General features: G+C 44.3%; 1 protein-coding gene across 14 annotated transcripts in view; it reads left to right on the forward strand.

Annotated features, from left to right (window-relative positions):
* COBL (cordon-bleu WH2 repeat protein) overlaps window positions 1-24,603 on the forward strand; it is a 318,704-nt gene that overhangs the window by 164,936 nt on the left and 129,165 nt on the right. For all 14 annotated transcript variants that reach the window (XM_081534556.1, XM_081534547.1, XM_081534551.1 and 11 more), the window contains one exon: window positions 14,093-14,275. In XM_081534556.1, coding sequence (XP_081390682.1) covers window positions 14,093-14,275 — 183 coding nt within the window. The remainder of the gene's footprint in view (window positions 1-14,092; window positions 14,276-24,603) is intronic.

Below are 24,603 nucleotides of genomic sequence, written 5' to 3' on the forward strand. Positions count from 1 at the left end.
GTGTCTGAGCAGGGAATGTTTCTTGGCAGAAATGGAGAGTCTTCTGGGGCCTGCTTTAATCTAGAGATATGAAACCAAGAGGAATGACTTACTGGTTTAGCAGCTGGTGGTGTGGTTAGAACAACCTCAAGCGGAGCAGTCCATTGAGGCTGGAGACCCTTATTGTGTAAGGCCTTAAGCAGAGCCTGACCCCCGGGTACGAGGGTTAAATCAGCTGAATTCCTTTGATAAGGCTTTGGGAGAGAGCGATTTGCATGTTCTCTCATGAGATGACTACTAAGGGTAAGGGTGGGAAGATAATCTCCCAGCAAGGGGCTCGCAGTAGGGAACTGACCTAAGAGAAAAGGGTGTCCATACATGAGCTCAAAAGGACTGAGGAAAGATGGGGCCCGTGGAGTAGCCCTAATGCGAGCCAAAGCCATGGGAAGGAGTTTGGTCCATGGCCTTTGTAGTTCTAGAGAGAGTTTGGTTAGGTGCGTTTTGAGAATAGAGTTTGCCTTTTCTACTTTTTCCGAGGATTGGGGTCTGTAAGGAATATGTAGTTTCCAGGTTATGCCAAGGGATTGGGCTACCTGTTGAGTGATCTGAGAGATAAAAGCTGGCCCATTATCAGATTGGAGAGAGAGTGGGAGGCCAAAGCGAGGGGTGATTTCTCGTATGAGAAACTGTATTATCTCTGAAGCAGTTTCTGATCTCATAGGAAAAGCCTCAGTCCACCCTGAAAAAGTGTCTACTAGAGTGAGCATGAGTTTTTGTGTGTGTGTGTTGAAGACGTGTGAATGAAGTCAATTTGCCAGTCCTTTGCTGGCATATGTTCTGGAACTGATGGGAATGAGGGAATAGGCTTTAGGGCTCCCTAAAAGACTGAGGAGCAGATAATGCAAGAGTGAGTGATTTGTTGTAGGAGAGAAAGAAGGTTAGTATAGGTGATAAGAGATGTTAAGAGATGATAAAGAGGCTTAGTGCCTAGTGTAGGGCCTGATGAATGTCTGTAAGAATCTGTGTGGCTTGAGATTGGGGAAGGACATAACGGCCCTGTTTTTGTAACCAGTCTCCTTGTGTGCCGGAGTCCAGCTCCAGCTGGTCCAGGGGTTCCCTCAGGATGGACGGTGTCGGCGAATGCGAAAATGAGAAGACACAGAGAGTCTCGGTGTTTCCAAGTGTCTTCCAACTTTATTGTTTTTAAGACAGCTTTTATATTTTTAGTGGTACATAGAAACAAATGTAAAGTATAGAGTCATACCAATTCAGCTTAATGGGCATATCAATTCAGCTTAATGGGCCAGCAGTTTTGACCCTCATCGAAACCGTTTGCATGTCTTTAGTTACAAAAAGCCTCATTTTGTTTACATCATCTTCTGGCCTGGGGGCCTGCTAACATCTTGTGACTCTCCATCGATAAGGGTTGATCAGTCAGAACACTTTTGTATCAGGCACAGCAGGAAAGAATTCATCAATAGAAAGTTTCAAGGTAAAACCTGTTTTCAATAATTTATTCTATGCCTTGAGCTTAACAGAAAAGAATGTGGTTCCATAAAGTCATAGAACAGCAAGCTGAAGGTCAGCTCTAAGTAAGAATCATCAGTTAAATCAACAATTGTCTTATTAGTTGTATTAAAGCTAAACTTTTATTTATATAAATTTCTAACTATTATGCTTTCATTATATAGGCTAAATACGTTAAGAGTAAAAACACAGTGAGTAAATATAGACTAAGTAACAGTTTCATAAAGCAATATTTTTTATATTTGCTAACAAGCCTTTTTTCCTACGAAGGGTTTTGTGCCCATAGGGGCTTTCTGTGCGGAGGCTCTCAACGTTGTTTTATTATTAAGGAGCAGTCATGCACATTAGCTCCAAAGGCACAGGCTTATTTATTAAACAAACCAATATGCCAGCAAGAGGAATTTGGATTAGTATACTCTATATCCTAGATAATTTTATTAGGGTGTTACCGTTCAGGGGCCTTGTCAATTGAGGTTTCAGATTGATCTATTTTAGAAGAGAATCAGGAAAAGCCTTTTGTCTAAGTCACAGAAAATAAAAAGAGGTTTATTGTAGCAAACATCAGAAAGACAGATATCATCTTCAAGGTGAGTGCTGAGGCAGCCTTCCGAGAATCCCTGAGGCCTGAGAAGCCATGCTCAATCAGTCCTTCTCCTCATGACTCTGTCATGGGTGGGATCTCGTGAGCTGGCTCCCGGCACTTGTGGTTGTGATCCCTCTTGTAATAATCATGTTTTTCTTCAGGGAGGTAAACGGACTTCATGTTGGGGATTACCATAAGTAGTTGAGCTGGTGATCGGAGTGAGGCTTATTTTGCTTCTCTGTCTGCGGCATTGCTGCCCCGTGAAATGAGGTCTGAGGCCACCTGGTGACCTCAGCAATGTATGATGCCTACTTCAGTTGGCATGTTAGCTGCTTTTAAAAGTTGGAGTATAAGCAGGGTGTTAGTTGTGGGAGAGCCTTTAGTAGATAGGAGCCCTCGTTCCTTCCAGATGGCAGCATGTGAGTGTATGATGTGGAAAGTATATATAGAATCAGTGTATATGTTTGCTTTCTTGTTAGCTGTGAGGGTAAGGGCTCTAGTCAGGGCAATAAGTTCTGCCTTTTGGGAAGAGGTTCCCAAGAGGAGAGGATGGGATTTAGTAATTTTGGTGTCAGAGACAATTGCATATCCAGCTACTTTTTTTCTTTCTGATGTCATAGAGGAGCTGCCATCAGTATACCAAGTAAAGTCAGGGTTGTTTGAAGGGGTTGAGGAAATGTGGGAGAAATGGGGCATCAGGTCTTCTAATGCCTCTTTGCAAATATGGATGGAGGGCTCAGAAGGATTAGGGATAAGGGTGGCAGGGTTGAGAGTAGGACAGCATTCAAAGGAGAACTCAGGGGATTTGTGAAGGGGGACATGAATTAGTTGGATGCATGAAGGAGATAGAAGGGTCATGGATTTGTGAGAAAGTAAGTCCTTAAAGTCATGCAGTGAATGAGTGACAGTGGGTGCTCCAAAAATCAGTTTTCTCCTTTCCTGAGTGAGGAGTGCAGCTGCTGCCAGAGCACGGAGGCAGGCTGGCCATCCTCAGACTATGGTAGGAGGGGCCCTGACTGTGTTCCAGAGCTCCTAGGGCAATTCTGTGTCTCCCAGTAGTGCAGAGTACAAAGGGGCAAGAAAGGTCAGGAAGTGTGAGAGCTGGGGCTGGGAGAATGGCTTGCTTAAGGGTGTTAAAGGCTGAACGGATATTTGATTTTAGCTCTAGTGGTTCTGAAAGATCTCCTTGGGTGGCTTGATATAGGCATTGTGCCAAGAGGGCAAAATTAGGAATCCAGAGGTGTAGATATCCAACTAATCCCAAGAAGGACAGGATCTCTGTTTTTGATGTAGGGAGTGGTAGGGTAGATATAAGGGACTTTCTATCAGTAGTAATATATCTTTTTGTTGGTGTTAAAAGGACTCCAAGATAGTTGACTCTAGGAAGAGCGAGCTGAACCTTGGTGGGATATACTCGATAGTCTCAATCAGCTAAAAAATTGAAGAGTTATCTAGTGTGTTGCTGAGAGTGTGTAAGCGAAGTTCGACAAAGGAGAAGATCATCCACATATTGGAGGACAGTACTCGGAGGAAGGTCAAGAGAGGTTAGGTCTGATGCTAGAGCTTGGGCAAAGAATTGAGGGCTATCACGAAAGCCTTGTGGGAGGACTGTCCCTGTCAGCTTTTGGGGGTGATGATTGTCTGGATAAGTCCATGTCTTGAGAGTCTGGGTGTAAAGGGATAGTAAAGAAGGCATCTTTGAGGTCTAGAACAGTGAAGTGGGTAGTGGAAGAGAGACTGAAAGAGAGAAGAGTATAGGGATTTGGAACTACTGGGTGTATGGGGATAACAGCCACAATGATTATTCTCAGGTCCTGGACCAGGCAATAAGAGTCATTTGGCTTTTTGACAGGTAGGATAGGGGTGTTATAGGAAGAGTAATTTGGGCGTAAGAGGCCCTGATGTAGGAGTTTACTGATGATAGGTTTTAACCCTTGTTGATGTTTTTGGGAGATGGGGTATTGTTGTTGATTGGTGAATTTAGAGGGGTCTTTGAGACAGGTATGAATTGGAGCATGGTGAGAGGCAACAGATGGGTTATCTGTATCCCAGACTATGGGGTTTATGGATGAGAAGGGCAATGGAGCAGGGGAAGAGGTGGTGGGGTTGAGGAGCAGTAGCCAGGCTAGATCAGAGGGTGGGCTTGGGATAGTTAACAGAGGCTTTGAATTTTGAGAGAAGGTCTCTCCCAAGAATAGGAGTGGGGCATTTAGGGGGTATGAGAAAAGAATGGGAAAATGGGGTATCTTGAAGTGTGCAAGGTAGAGGCTTGGTTATTCATGGTGTAGATATAAAACTGTCAACCCCCATAACAGAGACCTGGGAGACCTTGGTTTTTCCGGAGTAGGCAGGCATAGCAGAGTAAGTGGCCCCCGTGTCGATGAGAAAGGAGATCGGCTTACCTGCCACTGTAAGAGTTACTGTGGGGTCCGTAGAGGTAAGGAGAGTTGGGGCCTGGGGCCCTGGGCACCTTCAGGCTTCAGCGGCAAGTCTGAGGAGGCTGGGCAGAGCTGGGTCAGAGGACTCCTGCTCGGGACCAGGAGGGGATGTCCGGATCCCTGGAGGAGGATTTGGGAAGTGGACCTTCCAATGTCCCTTTATGCCACAGCTGTGACGCGGACCTGGAGAGAGCCATGGCTTTAGGCATGAGGGGGCTCAGTGACCTTCTTTACCACATTTGAAACAGGCCCAGGTGGCTTCCTTTATTTGTTGGTTGATGGAAGCTTGGAGCCAAGTAGGGCAGTGGCTAAAAGTTGGTATTTGGCCTGATCTTGTTGGGCCTTCTCTAGCTTTTCCTGTTCTTCCCAGTTATTGAAAATCTTAAAGGCTAAATTTGAAAGGTCTCACTGAGGGGATTGAGGGCCTTCTTCTGCCTTTTTTAGTTTCTTTCAGATATCTGTGGATGTTCAGTTCAGTTCAGTCGCTCAGTCATGTCCAACTCTGCGACCTCATGAACCACAACACGCCAGTCCTCTCTGTCCATCACCAACTCCTGGAGTTCACCCAAACCCATGTCCATTGAATCGGTGATGCCATCCAACCATCTCATCCTCTGTCGTCCCCTTCTCCTCCTGCCCTCAATCTTTCCCAGCATCATGGTCTTTTCAAATGAGTCAGCTTTTCACATGAGGTGGCCAAAGTAGTGGAGTTTCAGCTTCAACATAAGTCCTTCCAATGAACACCCAGGACTGATCTCCTTTAGGACAGACTGGTTGGATCTCCTTGCAGTCCAAGGGACTCTCAGGAGTCTTCTCCAACACCACAGTTCAAAAGCATCAATTCTTCAGTGCTCAGCTTTCTTTAGGGTCCAACTCTCACATCCATACATAACCACTGGAAAAACCATAGCCTTGACTAGACGGACCTTTGTTGGCAAAGTAATGTCTCTGCTTTTTAATATGCTATCTAGGTTGGTCATAACCTTCCTTCCAAGGATTAAGTGTCTTTTAATTTCATGGCTGCAATCACCATCTGCAGTGATTCTGGAGCCCAGAAAAATAAAGTCAACCACTGTTTCCACTGTTTCCCCATCTATTTGTCATGAAGTGATGGGACCAGTTGCCATGATCTTAGTTTTCTAAATGTTGAGCTTTACGCCAACTTTTTCACTCTCCTCTTTAACTTTCATCAAGAGGCTCTTTAGTTCTTCTTCACTTTCTGCCATAAGGGTGGTGTCATCTGCATATCTGAAGTTATTGATATTTATCCTGGCAATCTTGATTCCAGCTTGTGCTTCCTCCAGCCCAGCGTTTATCATGATATACTCTGCATATAAATTAAAGAAACAGGGTAACAGTATACAGCCTTGATGTACTTATTTTCCTATTTGGAACCACTCTGTTGTTTCATGTCCAGTTCTAACTGTTGCTTCCTGACCTGCATACAGATTTCTCAAGAGGCAGATGAAGTGGTCTGGTATGCCCATCTCTTTAAGAATTTTCCACAGTTTATTGTGATCCACACAGTCAAAGGCTTTGGCATAGTCAATAAAGCAGAAATAGATATTTTTCTGGAACTCTCTTGCTTTTTCGATGATCCAGCGGATGTTGGCAATTTGATCTCTGGTTCCTCTGCCTTTTCTAAAACCAGCTTGAACATCTGGAATTTCACGGTTCACATATTGCTGAAGCCTGGCTTGGAGAAATTTGAGCATGACTTCACTAGCATGTGAGATGAGTGCAATTGTGCAGTAGTTCAAGCATTCTTTGGCATTGCCTTTCTTCGGGATTGGAATGAAAACTGACCTTTTCCAGTCCTGTGGCCTCTGCTGAGTTTTCCAAATTTACTGGCATATCGAGTGCAGCACTTTCACAGCATCATCTTTCAGGATTTGAAATACCTCAACTGGAATTCCATCACCTCCACTAGCTTTGTTCGTAGTGATGCTTTCTAAGGCCCACTTGACTTCACATTCCAGGATGTCTGGCTCTAGGTGAGTGATCACACCATCGTGATTATCTGGGTTGTGAAGATCTTTTTTGTACAGTTCTTCTGTGTATTCTTGCCACCTCTTCTTAATATCTTCTGCTTCTGTTAGGTCCATACCATTTCTGTCCTTTATCGAGCCCATCTTTGCATGAAATCTTCCCTTGGTATCTCTAATTTTCTCAAAGAGATCTCTAGTCTTTCCCATTCTATTCTTTTCCTCTATTTCTTTGCATTGGTTGCTGAGGAAGGCTTTCTTATCTCTCCTTGCTATTCTTTGGAACTCTACATTCAAACGGGTCTATCTTTCCTTTTCTCCTTTGCTTTTCACTTCCCTTTTTTTCACAGCTATTTGTAAGCCCTCCTCAGAAAGCCATTTTGCTTTTTTGCATTTCTTTTTCTTGGAGATGGTCTTGATTCCTGCCTCCTGTACAATGTCACGAACCTCTGTCCATAGTTCATCAGGCACTCTGACTATCAGATCTAGTCCCTTAAATCTATTTCTCACTTCCACTGCATAGTCATAAAGGATTTGATTTAGGTCATACCTGAATGGTCTAGTGGTTTTCCTCACTTTCTTCAATTTCAGTCTGAATTTGGCAATAAGAAGTTCATGATCTGAGCCACAGTCAGCTCCCGGTCTTGTTTTTGCTGACTGTATAGAGCTTCTCCATCTTTGGCTGCGAAGATTATAATCAACTTGATTTCAGTGTTGACCATCTGGTGATGTCCACGTGTAGAGTCTTCTCTTGTGTTGTTGGAAGAGGGTGTTTGCTATGACCAGTGTGTTCTCTTGGCCGAACTCTATTAGCCTTTGCCCTGCTTCATTCTGTACTCCAAGGCCAAACACCTGTTACTCCAGGTGTTTCTTGACTTCCTACTTTTGCATTCCAGTCCCCTATAATGAAAAGGAAATCTTTTTGGGGGTGTTAGTTCTAGAATGTCTTGTAGGTTTTCATAGAACCGTTCAAGCTCAGCTTCTTCAGCATTACTGGTCGGGGCATAGGCTTGGATTACCATGATATTCAATGGTTTGACTTGGAAATGAACAGAGATCATTCTGTTGTTTTTGAGATTGCATCCAAGTGCTGCATTTCAGACTCATTTGTTGACCATGATGGCTACTCCATTTCTTCTAAGGGATTCCTGCCCACAGTAGTAGATATAATGGTCATCTGAGTTCAATTCACCCATTCCAGTCCATCTTAGTTCGCTGATTCCTAGAATGTTGGCATTCACTCTTGCCATCTCCTGTTTGACCATTTCCAATTTGCCTTGATTCATGGACCTAACATTCCAGGTTCCTATGCAATATTGCTCTTTACAGCATCGGACCTTGCTCTTATCACCAGTCCCATCCACAACTGGGTTTTGTTTTTGCTTTGGCTGCATCCCTTCATTCTTTCTGGAGTTATTTCTCCACTGATCTCCAGTAGCATATTGGGCACCTACCAACCTGGGGAGTTCCTCTTTCAGTGTCCTTTTTGGCTTTTCATACTGTTCTCAAGGCAAGAATACTGAAGTGGTTTGCCATGCCTTTCTCCAGTGGACCACATTCTGTCAGACCTCTCCACCATGACCCATCCGTCTTGGGTGGCCCCACACGGCATGGCTTAGTTTCACTGAGTTAGACAAGGCTGTGGTCCATATTATCAGATTGGCTAGTTGTCTGTGATTGTGGTTTCAGTCTGCCCTCTGATGCCCACCGTCTTGGGTTTCTCTTACCTTGGACGTTGGGGTATCTCTTCACGGCTGCTCCAGCAAAGTGCAGCCGCTGCTCCTTACCTTTGGAGTGAGGTAGCTCCTCCTGGCCGTGCTTGTGCGGAGGACAATTGAGGACAATGGTGCCCTCTGCTGAAGTGCGGTCTAATTTTGTATAATTTTGTAGCACTTCAGTTAACCTGGCTAGAAATTGTGCTGGGTTTTCATCTAGTCTTTGAGTTATTTCCCGGAGCTTATCCAAGTTGATGGCTTTATGCCCTGCCTTTTGAAGTCCCGCAACGAGACAAGCAACCATGTGATTACGGGCTGCTCGTCCAGGTCTCCCTGCCTGATAATCCCAGTTGGGATCTTCTCGGGGGACAGCCGTTGCCCCTATGGGCTTAGTGTCCTCTGTCCTGTGTATCTCACCAGCATGTGCCTGAGCGGCTTGCCATACTCGTTCCTTCTCTTCTGGGGGAAGAGTGGAGGAAAGGATGATGTAAATACCATGCCAGGTTAAGTCCTAAGACTGGGTAAGATGCTAGAATTCTTTTAGATAATTATCAGGGTCTGAGGGAAAGGCGCCAAGACGCTTTTCAATCTGAGATAGATGGGTGAAGGGGAAGGGACATGAACCAAACAACGCCTTCTGCTCCAGCTACTTCCCGGAAAGGGAGGAGTGGGGCAGGGGAAGAGGCGGGGTCCTGAGGGGAAGTTTCCTGTTTTACCGGTGGTGGGGATCTGGGTACCGGGAGGGGATCTAGGGATGTTGGGGCAAAGCCTTGGGACTCTCAGAGTAGAGGGCGGGGCTGAGGTCTCAGAGCTTATCTCAGGCATAGGCAGGGGAGGGGGTTGGGAGCTGCAGGTGGTGGAGGCCTGCGCTTGAGAAGGAGGCGGGGAGGTGGGGGCCTAAGGCTGAGGTTGTGGAACTGGACCTGGAGTGGCTGCCAGGGGGTTGGGAGTGATGGGGGTGGGCTGGGGTCGGAAGGGTCAGAGGAAGAAGAAGAGTCTCAACAGGGATCAGGAGACATTGTATTGGGGGGATTTGGCCCAGAGTGGGCTCAGAGTATCTGAGAAGTAGAACAGGATTCACAGAGAGAGAGTCAAGAGTTGAGAGCGAAGAAAGGCTGAACGTAAGGGATTTCTAACCACTTGCCTTTGCGGCAGCAGAAGTTACCTAGGTCCCTAGAACATTATAATCGAGAGTTCCGTTTTCTGGTGATTGGGGCCTGTTATCAAGTCTAGATTGCGGCCAGTGTTAGAATAGTAAATAAGTCTTTTGGTTTTATCTCCCTGTGGAAGCCTAAGGCTTTTAGGTTTTGGAGAGAGCATCCTAGAGGAGTAGATTTTGAGGGCTGGGATTGAGAATTTCCCACTGTGGCCAAATAGGGAGGTTAGACAAGGGCGAGAGAAAGCGAGAAAGGTCCGAGAGAAAAGGCGTCCCTGTTCTCAGGACTTTCCCAGAGAGTAATAATAGTCTGCTTTGAAATGGGCATCCCCTATTTCAAAGTCAGACTGGCCACAAGGCCGAGGGCCGTGGGGATCCTCCCCCCTAGTGCTAGGACTTGGAAATGAGGCGAGAGAGAGAGGGTCCGAGAGAATGGGATTTCACTCACCCTTGTAACCGATGGGTGAAATGTGGGCCAGTGTGTGGATGTCAGTCCAGCAAGGCAAGTGGAGAGTTCCGTCCCGGAGCTCATCTCAGTTTCTCAGCAAGGTCCAAGGGAGGGGGCCACCGGAGGTGGGCTCGTGAGAGGAGCCCACCCAGTTGTGGTGGACCTTCCCTCCCGGGTTTCAGCACCAGAATGTAAGGCGAGTGCAGGGAAACAGAGAGCGAGCCAGGCAGTCAGGCAAGAAAAGGGGAATTTATTAGAGGGGAACAAGAGAGTGACTGGCCCTTAAGGAGAACCACGTCCTCCCTTTCTGACGGGATCTTTCTTATACCCCACCAATGAAAAATTCTCTGAAGGGACTGTTAAGTTTTAGCCTGCAGTTGAGTACTGTGGTCACGGGGCCAGAGGTCTGGACCTCCTGGTGGAGGTCATAGCTGGTGGTCTCGTAGCTTTGAGAAGGTAGGCGCCAGTGAGAAAACAGAATGTCATTTGGGCGATTTGGTCAGTCTCAAGGATCACTGATTTTATTCTGTTTGTGAGGTCAACATAATGAGCCATCTTAACAATGAGGCCCATGTGGGCCCTGTCAGTTGGGTTTGCTTTATTCCCATTTTCATTATCCATTGCTCTTTCTTAATGATTTACTGGGCTTCCATCACAGGAGGAAAAAACTAAGAAAATCTGATATGACTATGAAAGCCAGAACCTGTGAGTTTTTCTACCAACCTTTGTAGGAAGGTATGACTCACTCCCCTACAAGAAAAGGATTTGATTTTTTTTTTTTAAATGCTATTGAACAGTTTGGGCAAGAGCAGGAAATGAGATCCCTCCTGCAGGCAAGCCGTGGTCTATTCCCCGTGAAACTTGGCCACTGTGCAGGAGAAAACCCCACACTGGAATAGGAGGGCATGGACCAGGCTGTTTAGACCCCAGGCTATATGGACCACAGTGTGGTTTACCATTTTATTTTACACTGATATGAATTAGCCTCTTAAATGACATCCAATACTTAACAATGTTTCTATCCAAATTATTCTGTGGATTTTTTTCTTTATTGTGTACGCAAATTCCAGGAGTGGGGAAAGAAGGAAACGAGTTAAACCACAAATACCCTCTGCGCAGTCAAGATGTTTTGGCTGCCCCTGGATTGAAAATTGAGAAGTGTTGTTGTGTTTCAGCGTTGAGAGGGGTTGGTGGACCGAGAACTAGAGGACACTGACACTCGGGGTGTGAAGGGTGGGGGTGGGTTAGGGAGAGACGCATGTGTGCTCTATAGAACAGACTGGGCTAAAAAACCTGTGGTGTGAGAATTCAGTTCTCTTCCAGAGACACAGATGCTGTGATGCCCATCAGTGACAGGTGTCAGGACTTGAAGAAAGTCAGGATAGGTGTCTCTGGGCTCCAACTGTCTGCTGTCAAGGCCATTGCTCTGTGGCCCCAATGAGATCATTCTTAGCAAAAATACTTATCGAAGGAGAAGGAAACCACATATGTGGGACACATCTCATGTAACAGAAGCACGCTGGGTGCTGACAGCAACTCTGAAGTAAGTGGAATGTCCCTTGTTTTAAAGATGGAGCTGTTCCTGCCTGTGTGTGTGTGGTGGGCACTGAGTCAGCTCCCCCGCTCAGGAAAGAGTTGACAAACTCAGAAGTCACAGTGCTCTAAGGGCAGCAGGATTATAGAGGAAGAGCCTGAAATAGATACAAAATAGATGAGCTGTGAAGTGCTTTTAGCAGAGTGTCTGCACAGAGCTGGGAACATGCTCGGGGCACTGAAAGGACCGAAGTGAGTTCAAAGAGATGCTGAGGCTTCTGCCAGGCAGGCATAGTTGTGGTGAGGACTGAGGCAAGGAGGACTGGAAGTCCCCAGTGTAGACAGGGAAGAGGTAAGAAAAGCAATTAGGATCAGGAATGCAAGGCACCCTGTCACAAAGCCCATGTTCAAGGGATGCCAGTGGGTCTTGGCACGCTCCAGAGATGCAGGCAGTGGGTAGAATTTTCTGTTGTGCTTCACAGGCCTTAACAAACCTCCACAGCATGAGTTTGTATCCTCTCGAATGGGGCGGGGGACATGCGAACCAGCCAGCACCCCTCCAGTGGGGGCCATGTGAGCGAGGCAGCCCTTCAGTGTGATGCATGCCCATCTCCAGTCTTGGGTCAGCCTAGCCCTTGCTCTGGTTTGCTTCATTTGCTTTATTTACCATCCAGACCCGGCATTGTTGAGTGAACTTAAGTTATTTTGTCTTTTTCTGTTTTCACAGTTGCAATGGAGGTACATATAAGGTAGATGGAAGTATTTAAGAGTTCATTTTGCATTGGTTTATTTGCTTAGTAGGAGATTTCCCCAGTGGCTCAGCGGTAAGGAATCTGCTTGCAATGCAAAAGATGTGGATTCAATCCCTGGGTCAAGAAGATCCCCTGGAGAATGAAATGGCAACCCACTCCAGTATTCTTGCCTGGGAAACCCCATGGAGGAACCTGGCAGACTACAGTCCATGGGGTCACTAAAAAGTCAGACGTGACTTAGTGACTGCTTAGTACACATCTGATGTCTGCAGAACTCGAGGATTGGGAGAAACACTGATATTTTTTCTTTACATTTTTCCATGGGAGCCTAGGTTTAGTTTTCTGGGTGTAGGGCTCTTTCCTGTGGGTCCCTGACCTGTTATGGGGACTCTGCTTTTGATGAGCAGTGCATTTGATAGCGTCTTACAGGAAAGCATGAATTGGCATAAGAAGCAGGGATTCAGTTTTCCTTTGATATTAATATTTAAGTACAAGAAAATCTGAGTCTCAAAACTCTTCTCAGGAAACTGAATAATGGTGTAATTGGCAGAACAGAACAGGCTGAGGGCAGATCTTACAGGGCTGCTATTGAAAGTGGTGAGTTTTCTTTCTATATTTATTTCAAATGTGGTGAGCTGATGGCTCACCTACAAGTTCCTGATGTGAAATGTAAGGGCAGATTTGCCCACCCACTCATTCCTGCCTGTGTGGACTCAAGGGCCTGCCAGTTACCAGGAGCTGCTGGGAGCCTGGGACTCAGCTATGAGTGCAAAAAGGGAATGATTGCTGTCTTCATGGGGCTCACACTGTAACGGGGGAGAAAAAACCTGTACAAATGCTTAATGACCGTATTAGCACATACTGGATGCTCACTTTGTGCCTTGAACTCTCTAAGCCTCTTTCACCTATTGTAACCCATTTAGTTCTCACCATTTCTCTGGGATGTAGGTACTATTATTGATCTCAATTTTGCAGGAGATAAACTGAGACAAAGAGAAGTTAAGAAACCTATCTAAGGTCATGCAGCTTATCAGTGGCAAAGTCACGAGTCCAGGCAGTATGTCCCCCTCATCTATGGATTGACCACTCCACTGCATTGGCCCTCTGTGTGGACCACATGGAGTAGAGACTCTGGTTCTGGGGAGGGACAGGGCAGGACAGAGGGGATAGCAGGGTAATTGATGGGCATCCATTTCGGTTTTAATTTGGAATTAGACTGCTAATTATCTAAATGCTCTTCCCTGCACTAACACTTGCATTATTCCACTAAATAGAACCTAGGAGGGAAAACTGAAAAAAATACATATATATGCCTTTAGTCTGCTCCCTGGATATAGACGTTGCAATTAACTAGGGTGTTAGGTCGAATTTGTTTTCAGTTAGTTAAGGATCTGTCATGAAGTACTGCATTTGATGGTCACATGAAATATCCACGGCAGGCTGTTTATACTACCCTGTCAATTATTTGAAACTTCTCAAAGTTAGGAGAAACCTAAGCCCCTTCCAGGCAACGGGTGAAATGCTGCTCCAGACGGCAAAGATGGGCTGCTTCTATGTTCCAGGAGGCACACACTTGTTGATCTGTTCCTTCCCCTTTTCAGCATCTAAGTACTCAGGCTGATGACAGGTCACAAATTTAAGAAGGCAAATTCATCACTGTAGGTGGGTCGAGAATTTTCCATGATTCTAGCTGGTGAGAATTCCTCGTACAGGTTTAAACAGTTTTGCTGTTTCCTTCATGATTAGCAAAATAAACCTCATACCAGGAACCTGTCCTGTAATGGGGTCTGTGGTCATTTTCCCGGGAGAGTGAAAATAGAAGGGTTTTGCTCTCGTGATTCAACATTGTTTGTCTGTGAAAGTGATGATGGAGACACTCTGGTGGGTGTTGGGTACTCAGTTTTCATCGCTGAGCATTTGTGCACCGAGAAGCATCTCGGAGTAATGGGTTTTATGTTTGTCTCTTCCTCTGACAGGGCTGCTCGACGACCCCGAACTCCCCGTGTGTGAATCCACGTTCTGTTATCCTGGGTCCATCCCTCTCTCTTGGCAACATCTCAGGGGTGTCGGTCAAGTCGGACCTGAAGAAGCGCCGGGCACCCCCTCCTCCAACCCTGCCCCACACAGGGCCACCTGTGCAAGACAAGACATCAGAAAAGGTAGGGAGAGGGCATCGCGTGGACCAGCTAAATGAGCCTGTGAATTCTCTGGAAGGTCCCTGTGTGCACTGTCATCCTTCAAGCTTGTGGCTTTAGCAACAAGATGGCTCAGGGTGAAAATATAAGCTTTATTTAGAAATCTAGGTGAGATGCTACATTGCTTCAATTAGAGAAGATCAGAAACTATTTTTGTGCCTTCAATTCTTAAAGGCTTAGATTTGTTGATTAACATTTATCATTAGCTTTGAAATTTAGAGCATGATTGCTTAATGAGAAAATTGCAAGCACTGTAAGAAATCTGAAGTGTGTTTAAGATAGGGATGACACATAATATTAATGTAATATAGGTGTCCAAATAATCTACGTTCACAGCAAAGCTGAGAAGGTGTTTGCATTAGAAGTTGGTTTCTACATGACCTAACATCTATTTAGGGAGGCCTTGTATCTATGGAGCCTTCGGAGCAGAGTGACTTTGCACATGACTGCCCCATGGTGACCGACAGAGCCTGCATCCTCGTAGCTGGCATCTCCCTCTGGGCTTCTTCCTTCATCTTCCTGATGATGTGCCTTGAAACACTATTTGAAATATCAGACCCTCCCTTTCCAGGGGCTGGGAAATTATTTGACAGGTTTCCTGGCTTAAAGTGTGACGTGGAAAAAGATTATTTGGATGGGGTGTGGGAAGAATGACAGTCTGCTGTGGTCAGGATGGACAATGTGCGCTGGGCTCTTCCAGAAGTTGAGCTCTGCTGGGCAGCAGCAGGTCTGCTCCACACAGACTCTGAGATACAGGCTGGTCGGCAGTGTAAAGAGAAGGGTGAGTGATTCCTCATTGAGCTGAGATGGTTCCCAGCAACGTCCCATGAATGGGGACATTTACACAGAGCCCCTTGAAGCCCAGCTCTCCTCCAGCAGGAGCTGATTCTCTTCACGCTTTCCTCCTACTCTGTGGTGTCACTTGGCTGACCCATGCCTGCTTCATCTGGTCCATGGCATCACACCCTGCTAGTCTTGAGGTCTAGGTTCTTTGGGGCTTATTCATAAACTGACTTTACTTAGAATGAATTAGAAATAGGTCTGTACCTTCAGAGGGAAAGCTTGACCCCTGTATCATGGTTAGCAGTCATGTAAGTGGTTCTGTGGCAGTGTCATGACTTTTCACTTCCTCTCCTTTCTGGCCTGGTTATCTGTCTAACTGTGTATCAGTCTGTCTGCTCATCAGTCACCTTTTTCAGTCCCTCCAGGGGTGTTCTCTATCCCTGATCTTAGAGACGCCCTGTTCCCATCTACTGGCTTTTCCACCCACAGCCCTTGAAATTTGTCTGAAAAGCCTATAATGCAGTGCATTTTAGAAGAAGTATTTTGATTTGTGATCAAAATGTGATCCACTGGAGAAGGAAATGGCAAATCATCCCAGTATATTTGCTGTGAGAACTTCATGAATTGTATAAAAGGTGAGTCCCCCCGGTGTCCAATGTGCTACTGGGGAAGATTGGAGAAGAATTACTAATAGCCCCAGAATGAATGAAGCCCCAGAATGAATGTCTGGCCCAAAGCAGACACTATGCTCAGTTGTGGATGTGTCTGGTGATGAAAGTAAAATCTGATGCTGCAAAGAACAGTATTGCATAGGAACCTGGAATGTTAGGTCCATGAATTAATGAAAATTGGATGTGGTCAAGCAGCAGATGGTAAGAATAATCATTGACATCCTAGGAATCAGTGAAGTAAAATGAATCGGAATGGGCAAATTTAATTCAGATGACCATTTTATCTACTATTGTGGGCAAGAATCCCATAGAAGAAATAGAGTAGCCCTTATAATCAGCAAAAGAGTCTGAAATACAGTACGTGGGTGCAACCTCAGAAATGCCAGAATGATCTTAGTTCGTTTCCAAGGCAAGCCATTCAATATCACAGTAATCCAAGTCTATGCCCCTTGGGTGGTGAAGAAGCTGATCAGTTCTATGAAGACCTAGAAGACCTCCTCGAACTAACACCTAAGAAAGATGTTCTATTCATCATCAAAGATTGGAATCCAAAAGGAGGAAGTCAAGGTATACCTGGAGTAATAGGCAAGTTTGGCCTTGGAGAACAAAATTAAGCAGGGCAAAGATTAACTGAGTTCTGCCAAGAGAATTCACTAGTCATAGCAAATACCCTTTTTCAACAACACAAAAGACGACGTTACACATGGACATCACCAAATAGTCAATACGAAATCAAATTGATTATATTCTTTGTAGCTGAAGATGGAAAAGCTGTATACAGTCAGCAAAAACAAGACCTGGAGCTGACTGTGGCACAGATCATCAGTTTCTCATAGCAAAATTCAGGCTTAAACTAAAGAAAACTGGGGAAAACAATAGGCCAGACAGGTATGACTTAAATCCCATATGAATTCGTGGTAGAGGTAATGAATACATTCGAGGGTCTAGATCTGGTTAACAGTGTGCCTAAAGAACTATGGACAAAGGTCTGTAATATTGTACAGGAGGTGGCAAACAAAACCATCCCAAAGAAAAAGAAAAGCAAGAAGTCAAAGTGGTTATCTGAGGAGGCTTTAGAAATAGCAGAAGAACAAAGAGAAGTGAAAAGCAAGGGAGAGAGGGAGAAGTACATCCAATTAAATGCAGAGTTACAAAAATAGCTAGAAGAGACAAGAAGGCCTTCTTTGATGAGCAATGCTTAATAATAGAAGAAAACAGCCAAGGGGAAAGACTAGAGATCTCTTCAGGAAAATTGGAAACATCATGGAAGCATTCTGCCCAAAGATGGGCACAATCAAGGATAAAAATGGCAGAGACCTAGTAGATACTGAAGAGATCAAGAAGAGATGGAAAGAATACATGGAAGAACCGTATAAAAAAGATCTTAATGAACCAGATTACTACAATAGTATAGTTAGTCCCCCAGAGCCAGACATTCTGGAGTGCTAAGTGGACCTTAAGAAGCACTGCTGTTAATAAATCTAGTGGATGTGACTAAATTCCAGCAGAACTATTCAGATTCCTAAAGGATGGTGCCATCAAGGTTTTGCATTCATTATGTCAGTGAATCTGGAAGACCCAGCAGTAGCCACAGGACTGGAAAAGGTCAGTCCTCATCCCAATACCCAAGAAGGGTAGTACCAAAGAATGTGCTAACCATCAGGCAATTGCACTCATCTCCCATGCTAGTAAGATCATGCTTAAAATCTTGCATGCTAGGCTTCAGCATTATGTGAACCAGGAATTTCCAGGTGTCCAAGCTGGGTTTAGAAAAGGAAGAAAAGCTAGAGATCAAATTGAAAACATCTGCTGGATTATAGAGAAAGCAATAGTAGAAAAAAACAGCCATGCTGACAAAGGTCTGCCTAGTCAAGGCTATGGTTTTTCCAGTAGTCATGTATGGATGTGAGAGTTGAGCCATAAAGAAAGCTGAGTGCCGAAGAATTGATGCTTTTGAACTGTGGTGTTGGAGAAGACTCTTGAGATCCCTTGGACTGCAAGGAGATCCAACCAGTCCATTCTTAAGGAAATCAATCCTGAATATTCATTGGAAGGACTGATGCTGAAGCTGAAGCACCAATACTTTGACCACCTAATGCGAAGAGCTGACTCTTTAGAAAAGACTCTGATGCTGGGAAAGATTGAGGGCAGAAGGAGAAGAGGGTGTTAGAGGATGAGATGGCTGGATGGCATCACCGATGCAATGAACTTGGGCAAACTCTGGGACATAGTGAGGAACAGGGAAGCCTGATGTGCTGCAGTCAATGGGATGGCAAAGAGTTGGACACGACTAGGCAACTGAACAACAACAATTTTGATTTGTATATTTCTTAAACATTTTCTACTATTTATTTTGTGTTAGCCATCATACTTTAACTGTCTTTTGATAAAATAAACATAGGCACAAACTAAACGGGACATTCTTTTTTTTGTACACTGCCCAGTTAAACACTGCAGACTCATGAATGAAGAGCTGTTCCCATGGGCTCTGCAGTGTGTTTCACCCCTTATTTTGTGGGGAGTTAGATCCTGAACATTTTCATAACACACAGAGTGTTCATAAAGCGTTTAGCACTTTTCAACCACCTACCTCTGGGGGTGTCTTGTTGCTTTTGATTGGGAAGGGTATTTCTTAGTGGTGAAAGATGTGAGTTCCAGTATCAGAATAATATGGCCTTTTTTCAATAAGAATTGTATTTGCTTAATGTTACTGATGTAGATGCTACACTGCATCAGTATTTTTTTAATTTTATTGAGCTGTAGTTGATTTATAGCATATTTAATTTCTGCTGTGTAGCAAAGTGACTCAGTTATACATATATAATTTTTCATATTATTTTCCATTATGGTTTACTAACAGGTTTTTTAATACTTAACAAGTATTTACTAAGAATACCGTAGACTTGTTTACTTCCTATTTTATGTTGGAGTACGATTAGTTAACAATGTTGTATTAGGTTCAGGTATACAGAGTGATTCAGTTATATATACGCATATATCTATTATTTTTCAAGTTCTCTTTCCAATTAGGTTGTTATAGAATATTGAGCAGAGTTCCTTGTGTTATACCATAGATCCTTATTGGGTATCCGTTTAAATATGGCAATGTGTACATTGTCAATCCCAAACTCCCTGACTATCCCTCCCCCGGCCCTTCCCCCTGGTAACCATAAGTTCATTTTCTATATTGAATATAGTTTCTTGTGCCTTATTGTTTATCTATCCTATATATACTAGCTTGTATCTGCTAATCCCAACTCCCAATCCTTCCTTTCCCCAACCCCTCCGCCTTGGGAACCACACATCTGTTCTCTGTGTCTGTGAATCTGATTCTGCTTTGCAGCTGTGTTCACTTGTGTTGTATTTTAGATTCTACAAAAAAGTGATATCCTATGGTATGTCTTTCTCTTTCTGACTTACTTCACTTAATATGACGATCTCTAGTCCATCCATGTTGCTGCAACTGGCATTATTTCATTCTTTTTACGGCTGAGTAGTATTCCATTGTGTACGTGTACCACATCATCTTTATCCATTTGTCTGTTATGGACACTTAGGTTGTTTCCATGCCTTGGCTATTGTAAATAGTGCTCCAATGAACTTTGGGGTGCATGTATTTTTTAATATAGTTTTCTCTGAATCTGCATCCCAGACGGGGATTGCTAGATAATATGGAAACTCTATTTTTAGTTTCTTAAGGAACCTCCATGCCATTCTCCATAGTGTCTGCACCAACTTACATTCCTGCCAACAGTGTAAGAGGCCTCCCTTTTCTCCACACCCTTTCCAGCATTTATTGTTTGTAGACTTTTTAATGGTGGCTATTATGATTGGTGTGAGATGATATCTCACTGTAGTTTGGATTTGTATTTCTGTACTAATTAGCGATGTTGAGCACCTTTTCATGTACATCTCATCCTTGGAGAGATATCTATTTAGGTCTTCTGCCCATTTTTCAATTTGGTTATTTGTCTTTTTGTTACTGAATCATAGGAGCTGTTTGTATATTTTGGAAATTAACCCCTTGTCAGTTGCATCATTTGCAAATATTTTCTCCCAGTCCATAGATTGTCTTTTCATTTTGTTTATGGTTTCCTTAGCTATGTGGCCTCAACATTTTAAAAATTTGTCCCATCCAGAGAAGGTGTTATGTTTTTCAGATTTTAATGTACTTATACAGAGTGGATAAAGTCGACCTGAGTGGGGAAATGTGTATGAAGTAGAGAATGGGGAATTCTGAATGAAAAATAAATAGCACTATATACCCTGCAGGATGAATAGAGCTCCCTCTAAGGCAATAAAACCCTTTTTTTTTTTTTTTTAACTGAAATCTGTTTTATTTGGCCTAGAATGAGTGGAGAAATTGGCTCACAGCAGCCGTCTCCTTTTTTAAGCATGTGAGTGGCATGTGGATTCAATTTAAGCATTTGCTATGAACACGCTTTTTTTTTTTTTCTTTTTTAAATGAAAGGTATTTTGTTATTTACTAATTTCTGGGAAAGGAACCCAAAAATGTATTGTCATCTTTGGGGAAGAACGTCAATTCCTTCTTCCTGAACTTCCTTCCGTATGAAGATAAGATGTTTATTTGAAAAGCCTTATTTATGTGCAACTGCTACTAACATGAATATCCTGAATCAGGAGGAAAGGATTATTTTCAAGGACATGACTAGTTTATAGGAAAATGGGAATCCTTAGGTTTTCATATTTTTAAACACTTTTTTCTTATCAAGTAGTATTAAAAATTCAGTACAGTCACCCCTTCCTATCTGTGGGTTCCCCATCCTCAGATTCAACCAATCGTGGGTCAAAAACAGAAAAAAAAAAAAAAATTCAGAAACTTTCACAAAGCAAAGTTGTGGTTTGCTGGCAACTGTTTGCGGAGCATTTGCATTGTACTATTATGTCATCTGAAGATCCCCTGAAGAAGGACATGACAACCCACTCCAGTGTTCTTGCCTGGGAAATCCCATGGACAGAGAAGCCTAGTGGGCTTCAGTCCATGGGTTGCAAAGAGTCAGACATGAATGAGAGACTAACATATTATGTCATCTAGAGATGATTTAAGGTACACAGGGGAATGTGCACAAGTTATATGCATATACTTAAGACTTCAGCCCCTGAGTGTTTTGGTGTCTGAGGGGGTCCTGGAGTCCATCTTCCATGGAGACTGGGGGGCAACTGTATTTACTTATTTGGATCTTAAAGGCAAAGTACTTTTAGCCATCTTCTAGGTCATCTGAAAGTTTAAAAAATGTAATGTTTATCATAGAATTTATTATCCCATTATACATTCATGATTTGAGTCTTTGTTTTTTCTAAAAGTACTTTTCAAGAATGTTTTCCCAGAGGTGTCTGAGCCAGTGAGAGAAATGCACAGCGTCCTTGTCCAAGCCAGTCAGCAGAAAAATCAGGGAGATGGGTGACGCCGTGTGTCATTTGCAGAAGGAAGTGGAACTGCTCACTGCCTCAGATCTTCACCTCTCATCTCAGTGCCTTGAGTGAAGTTTTCATTATGTGGGATGTTCAGACAGGAATGATGTATACTTTAGGGCACCCCATGCCAAGTCAGTATTTTTCAGGTTTGAGTGAGCCTCAGAATAACCCCAAAAGGGCTTGTGAAAACATGTTTACCTTGGCTCCACCTTGAGAGTTTCTGATTCAGTAGTTCTGAGGTGGGGCCTGAGAATTCAAGGTTCATCAAGTTCCCAGGTGAACCCCACGTTGAGAACCAACACCCCATAGACCTCTACCTTCCCCATCTGTGTGCTCAGAGTTTGGACCAATCAGATGTGAGAGTAGTGTTTCTACTCAATATAAGTATTTTTTTTAACAGATATGGAGAGATTCTTCCATTGAAAAATTACTATCATCCTGCACCATTAGCCTAAAGTTATTTATTGGATTGGGCAAAAAGTTTATTCAGGTTTTTCCATAACATATTGCAGAAAAGTCTGAATGAACTTTTTGGCCAAGCCAGTGTGAAGAGAAATGAGTAGGTTCCACTTCTTCTCACTGGGATCCAGGAAGGTTCAGGAACAGCTTGTTCCAAGTGGTATCTTTCTCCCTCTTTCATCTTTGAGGGTCTGAACTAGCCTCCCCTCACTTCGTTCCAGGCTGGTATGACCCCTTGCCCTGTCTTCAGCACTGTTTCAGGGACAGGCATTCCTGCCTGCTACGCCTGTGGCCTGTGTTTGTGACATAGCAAGTCTTAGAGGCTGACCAAGGAGACTTGCCTTCCTATTGTTTGCAGATATTTCTACCCTGAGGCTGCTCTGGGATCAGCATGGGTTCAGATCGTGGGTGGGGGCTGTGGACATAGGTGCCTGGGTGGATATCCTTCCGCTGCTGGTCCTCGGTTTCCTCCTCTGCAAAATGGGAATGATCCAAACAGCCGCCCCAGGCACGCAGAGTAGAGGTCAGAGCAAGGACCCTGGAGCTGCTTCCTGGATTCAGATCCCAGCAGCTCTGTCACTGCTGGGAACAGGACCTTGGCAGGTTACTCCGCTTCTGAGCCTTGTTTTCTTAGGTGTGCAGACTGCTCCGCAGAATGGAGGTGAGAGCTGGCCCCAACACCCTGGGGAGTGGAGGAGCCGGAGGGGCTGGACAAGCCCCCCCCCCAAAGTCTTGCATTAACCAAGTGGCAGATTGTATTTAAAAATCAAATTTTATTGCTAGAGACATCAATTGTGTGGTGAAAAGTTGCCAAGCCCCTGAGGCAGGCTTATTCTGTTAAAGGATGCCTCCTTATCTTGGTGGCATTTTCCCCTCTGGGTACAAACCTGAAATACCCCATTTATTAGTTCACACTTTTGGGGGATTGTGGAGGGAACACTTGTCATCCCTTGGGAGCCCCTGCTTGAGAAAAAGAGACTAGAACACAGTTGTGGTCCTTACTCAGGTGACTCAATTCACCTGTTAAAGCAAGAAACAACCCCATGAACCACAGTGGTTGACATCTCATTTGTGTGACCCCTGGAGGTTTAATGAGAGCTTTATTTCACTTTTTAACCTCTGTCCATTGATTAAAAGTAGTAACTTGTAGAAGTCTGCTAGACAGTGCTGTGTCTAATTTTAGCTGTCATCATCTACAAACTGGAATAAACAGCTACCTGTTAATTTATGCAGCCAATATTCAGTTATTATACACCTGGTTTTATGATAATTACAACTGTGAATCTTTTATTATAAGTGGAAGTAATTCAAAAAATATTTTGATTATTCAAGCTTTCTTGCTTCCTATATTATTTGAATTATGGCATTCATTATGCTCAGCTCCATGTAATTCCAACATGACAGTGCATTTGTACATTATCTCCAGTTTATTGCCTTGAGATGAAAATAACTTGTGATGTTTACTATTAAGTTGAGAGATGAGGGAGACTTGTGTTATGATTGGTTATTAGTATAACCCAAAATGGAACTTTCGATGAAATATATGCCTGTGTATTCAATAAATATTTTTGAACAGCTGCCTTGTGCATGGCCCTGCACTTGGAAACATGAATTGATATTCATTACTGTAAGATCTCAGCCTAAATGTATACTTAAGAACACAGTAGTTTGTAATTGTATAAAAAAGATAGGATATTTGCAAATATTGGGAATTTAATGGAAATAGCTACATTTTCTGAATCATCATGAGAGTTAGGTAATTAGAATGTTATAGGAAATCATAAAATTCTGCTGGCAAGACTCCCAAAGACACATTTCATCAAGAACTGGGGTATTCGCCTGGCTGCAGTCAAGGTGTACTTCCTTTGCAGTGGCTCTGCTCCGGCAGGTGTGGTCCTGACTCGCTCTATTTCCCAGGCCAGAGCAGAGGGAAGGCCATGAGGCCACCCTGGGAGGTCAGGCCACGCGGCCAGCGGTCCCAGATCGAGTCTCCTTTCCTGTTGGGACTGATGTTTTTTGCTGATGTTTTTTTGGTGGTGGTTCATTTGTTTCTGGAAAAGTGGATAATGTTTGGTGACATTTTAGAAGTTATTTTTCATAATAATTAAACACCTTTGACTACAGCTGGATGTCAGCAGCACCTTACACTTGCAGGGCTTGGCGGATGAGCTTCCTGCAGTGCTGGGCTGAAAAGAGAGGAGCCGAGGTGAATGGGGAGGGGCTCAGCAGAGAGGTGTGGTCCCTCAATTTGCCTTGTGCATCAGAAGAGGCTCAGAAAGGGATGAAGGGGACAAGGGCTCAGATCCACAGGGTCCTCTCCCATGTACACTTTCCATCCCGCTTGTCAGTGAGTCCTGATCCAAATCCAGCCCTGCCCCAGCCCCCTTCCTCCCCAGAGCTCTGGTGCAGGCTCTCCCGAGTCCCGGGGATGACTCCCATTGCCGTGGCCTCCTCACTGGTCCCTGCATCTGCTGGACTCCTCTCCACACCACTACTAGGGCCACATTCATCACAACAGGAGGAGGATCATGGCTTTTCTTAAAGCCTATGGTGGCTTCATCTCTGCCTGAGTACCAACGCTCTGGGCTGGTCGCTGCCTGTGTCCCCAGCCCTCCCGCCTCCCCCTCTCTCTCCAGCAGGCCCTCCCATTCTCGCTGCCCCCACCCTGCCCGGTGTGCCTTCACCAGCCACATCTCTGGGACCCTCACCCTCTGCCACTCTCTGTGTCCTTCCCCAGTTCTGTTTATCTTGTAGCCACTAACGTGTCAGCCCTGGAAGGAGGTTTTATTTCTTTATTCACTGACCTCTATACAATGTCTCACACCAAGCCATTCCATCAGTAAACATTTACATTAACTATTTCATACGTGCATCACTCATGTATCAACTGCCTGTCAATGGACCCTAAGTGAAAAGCACTGATTTCAGAACTTATATGCAAAT

Source organism: Giraffa tippelskirchi, chromosome 10 (assembly GCF_054371585.1).
Source record: "Giraffa tippelskirchi isolate mGirTip1 chromosome 10, T2T-mGirTip1v1.2.pri, whole genome shotgun sequence".
Taxonomy (NCBI): Eukaryota; Metazoa; Chordata; class Mammalia; order Artiodactyla; family Giraffidae; genus Giraffa; species Giraffa tippelskirchi.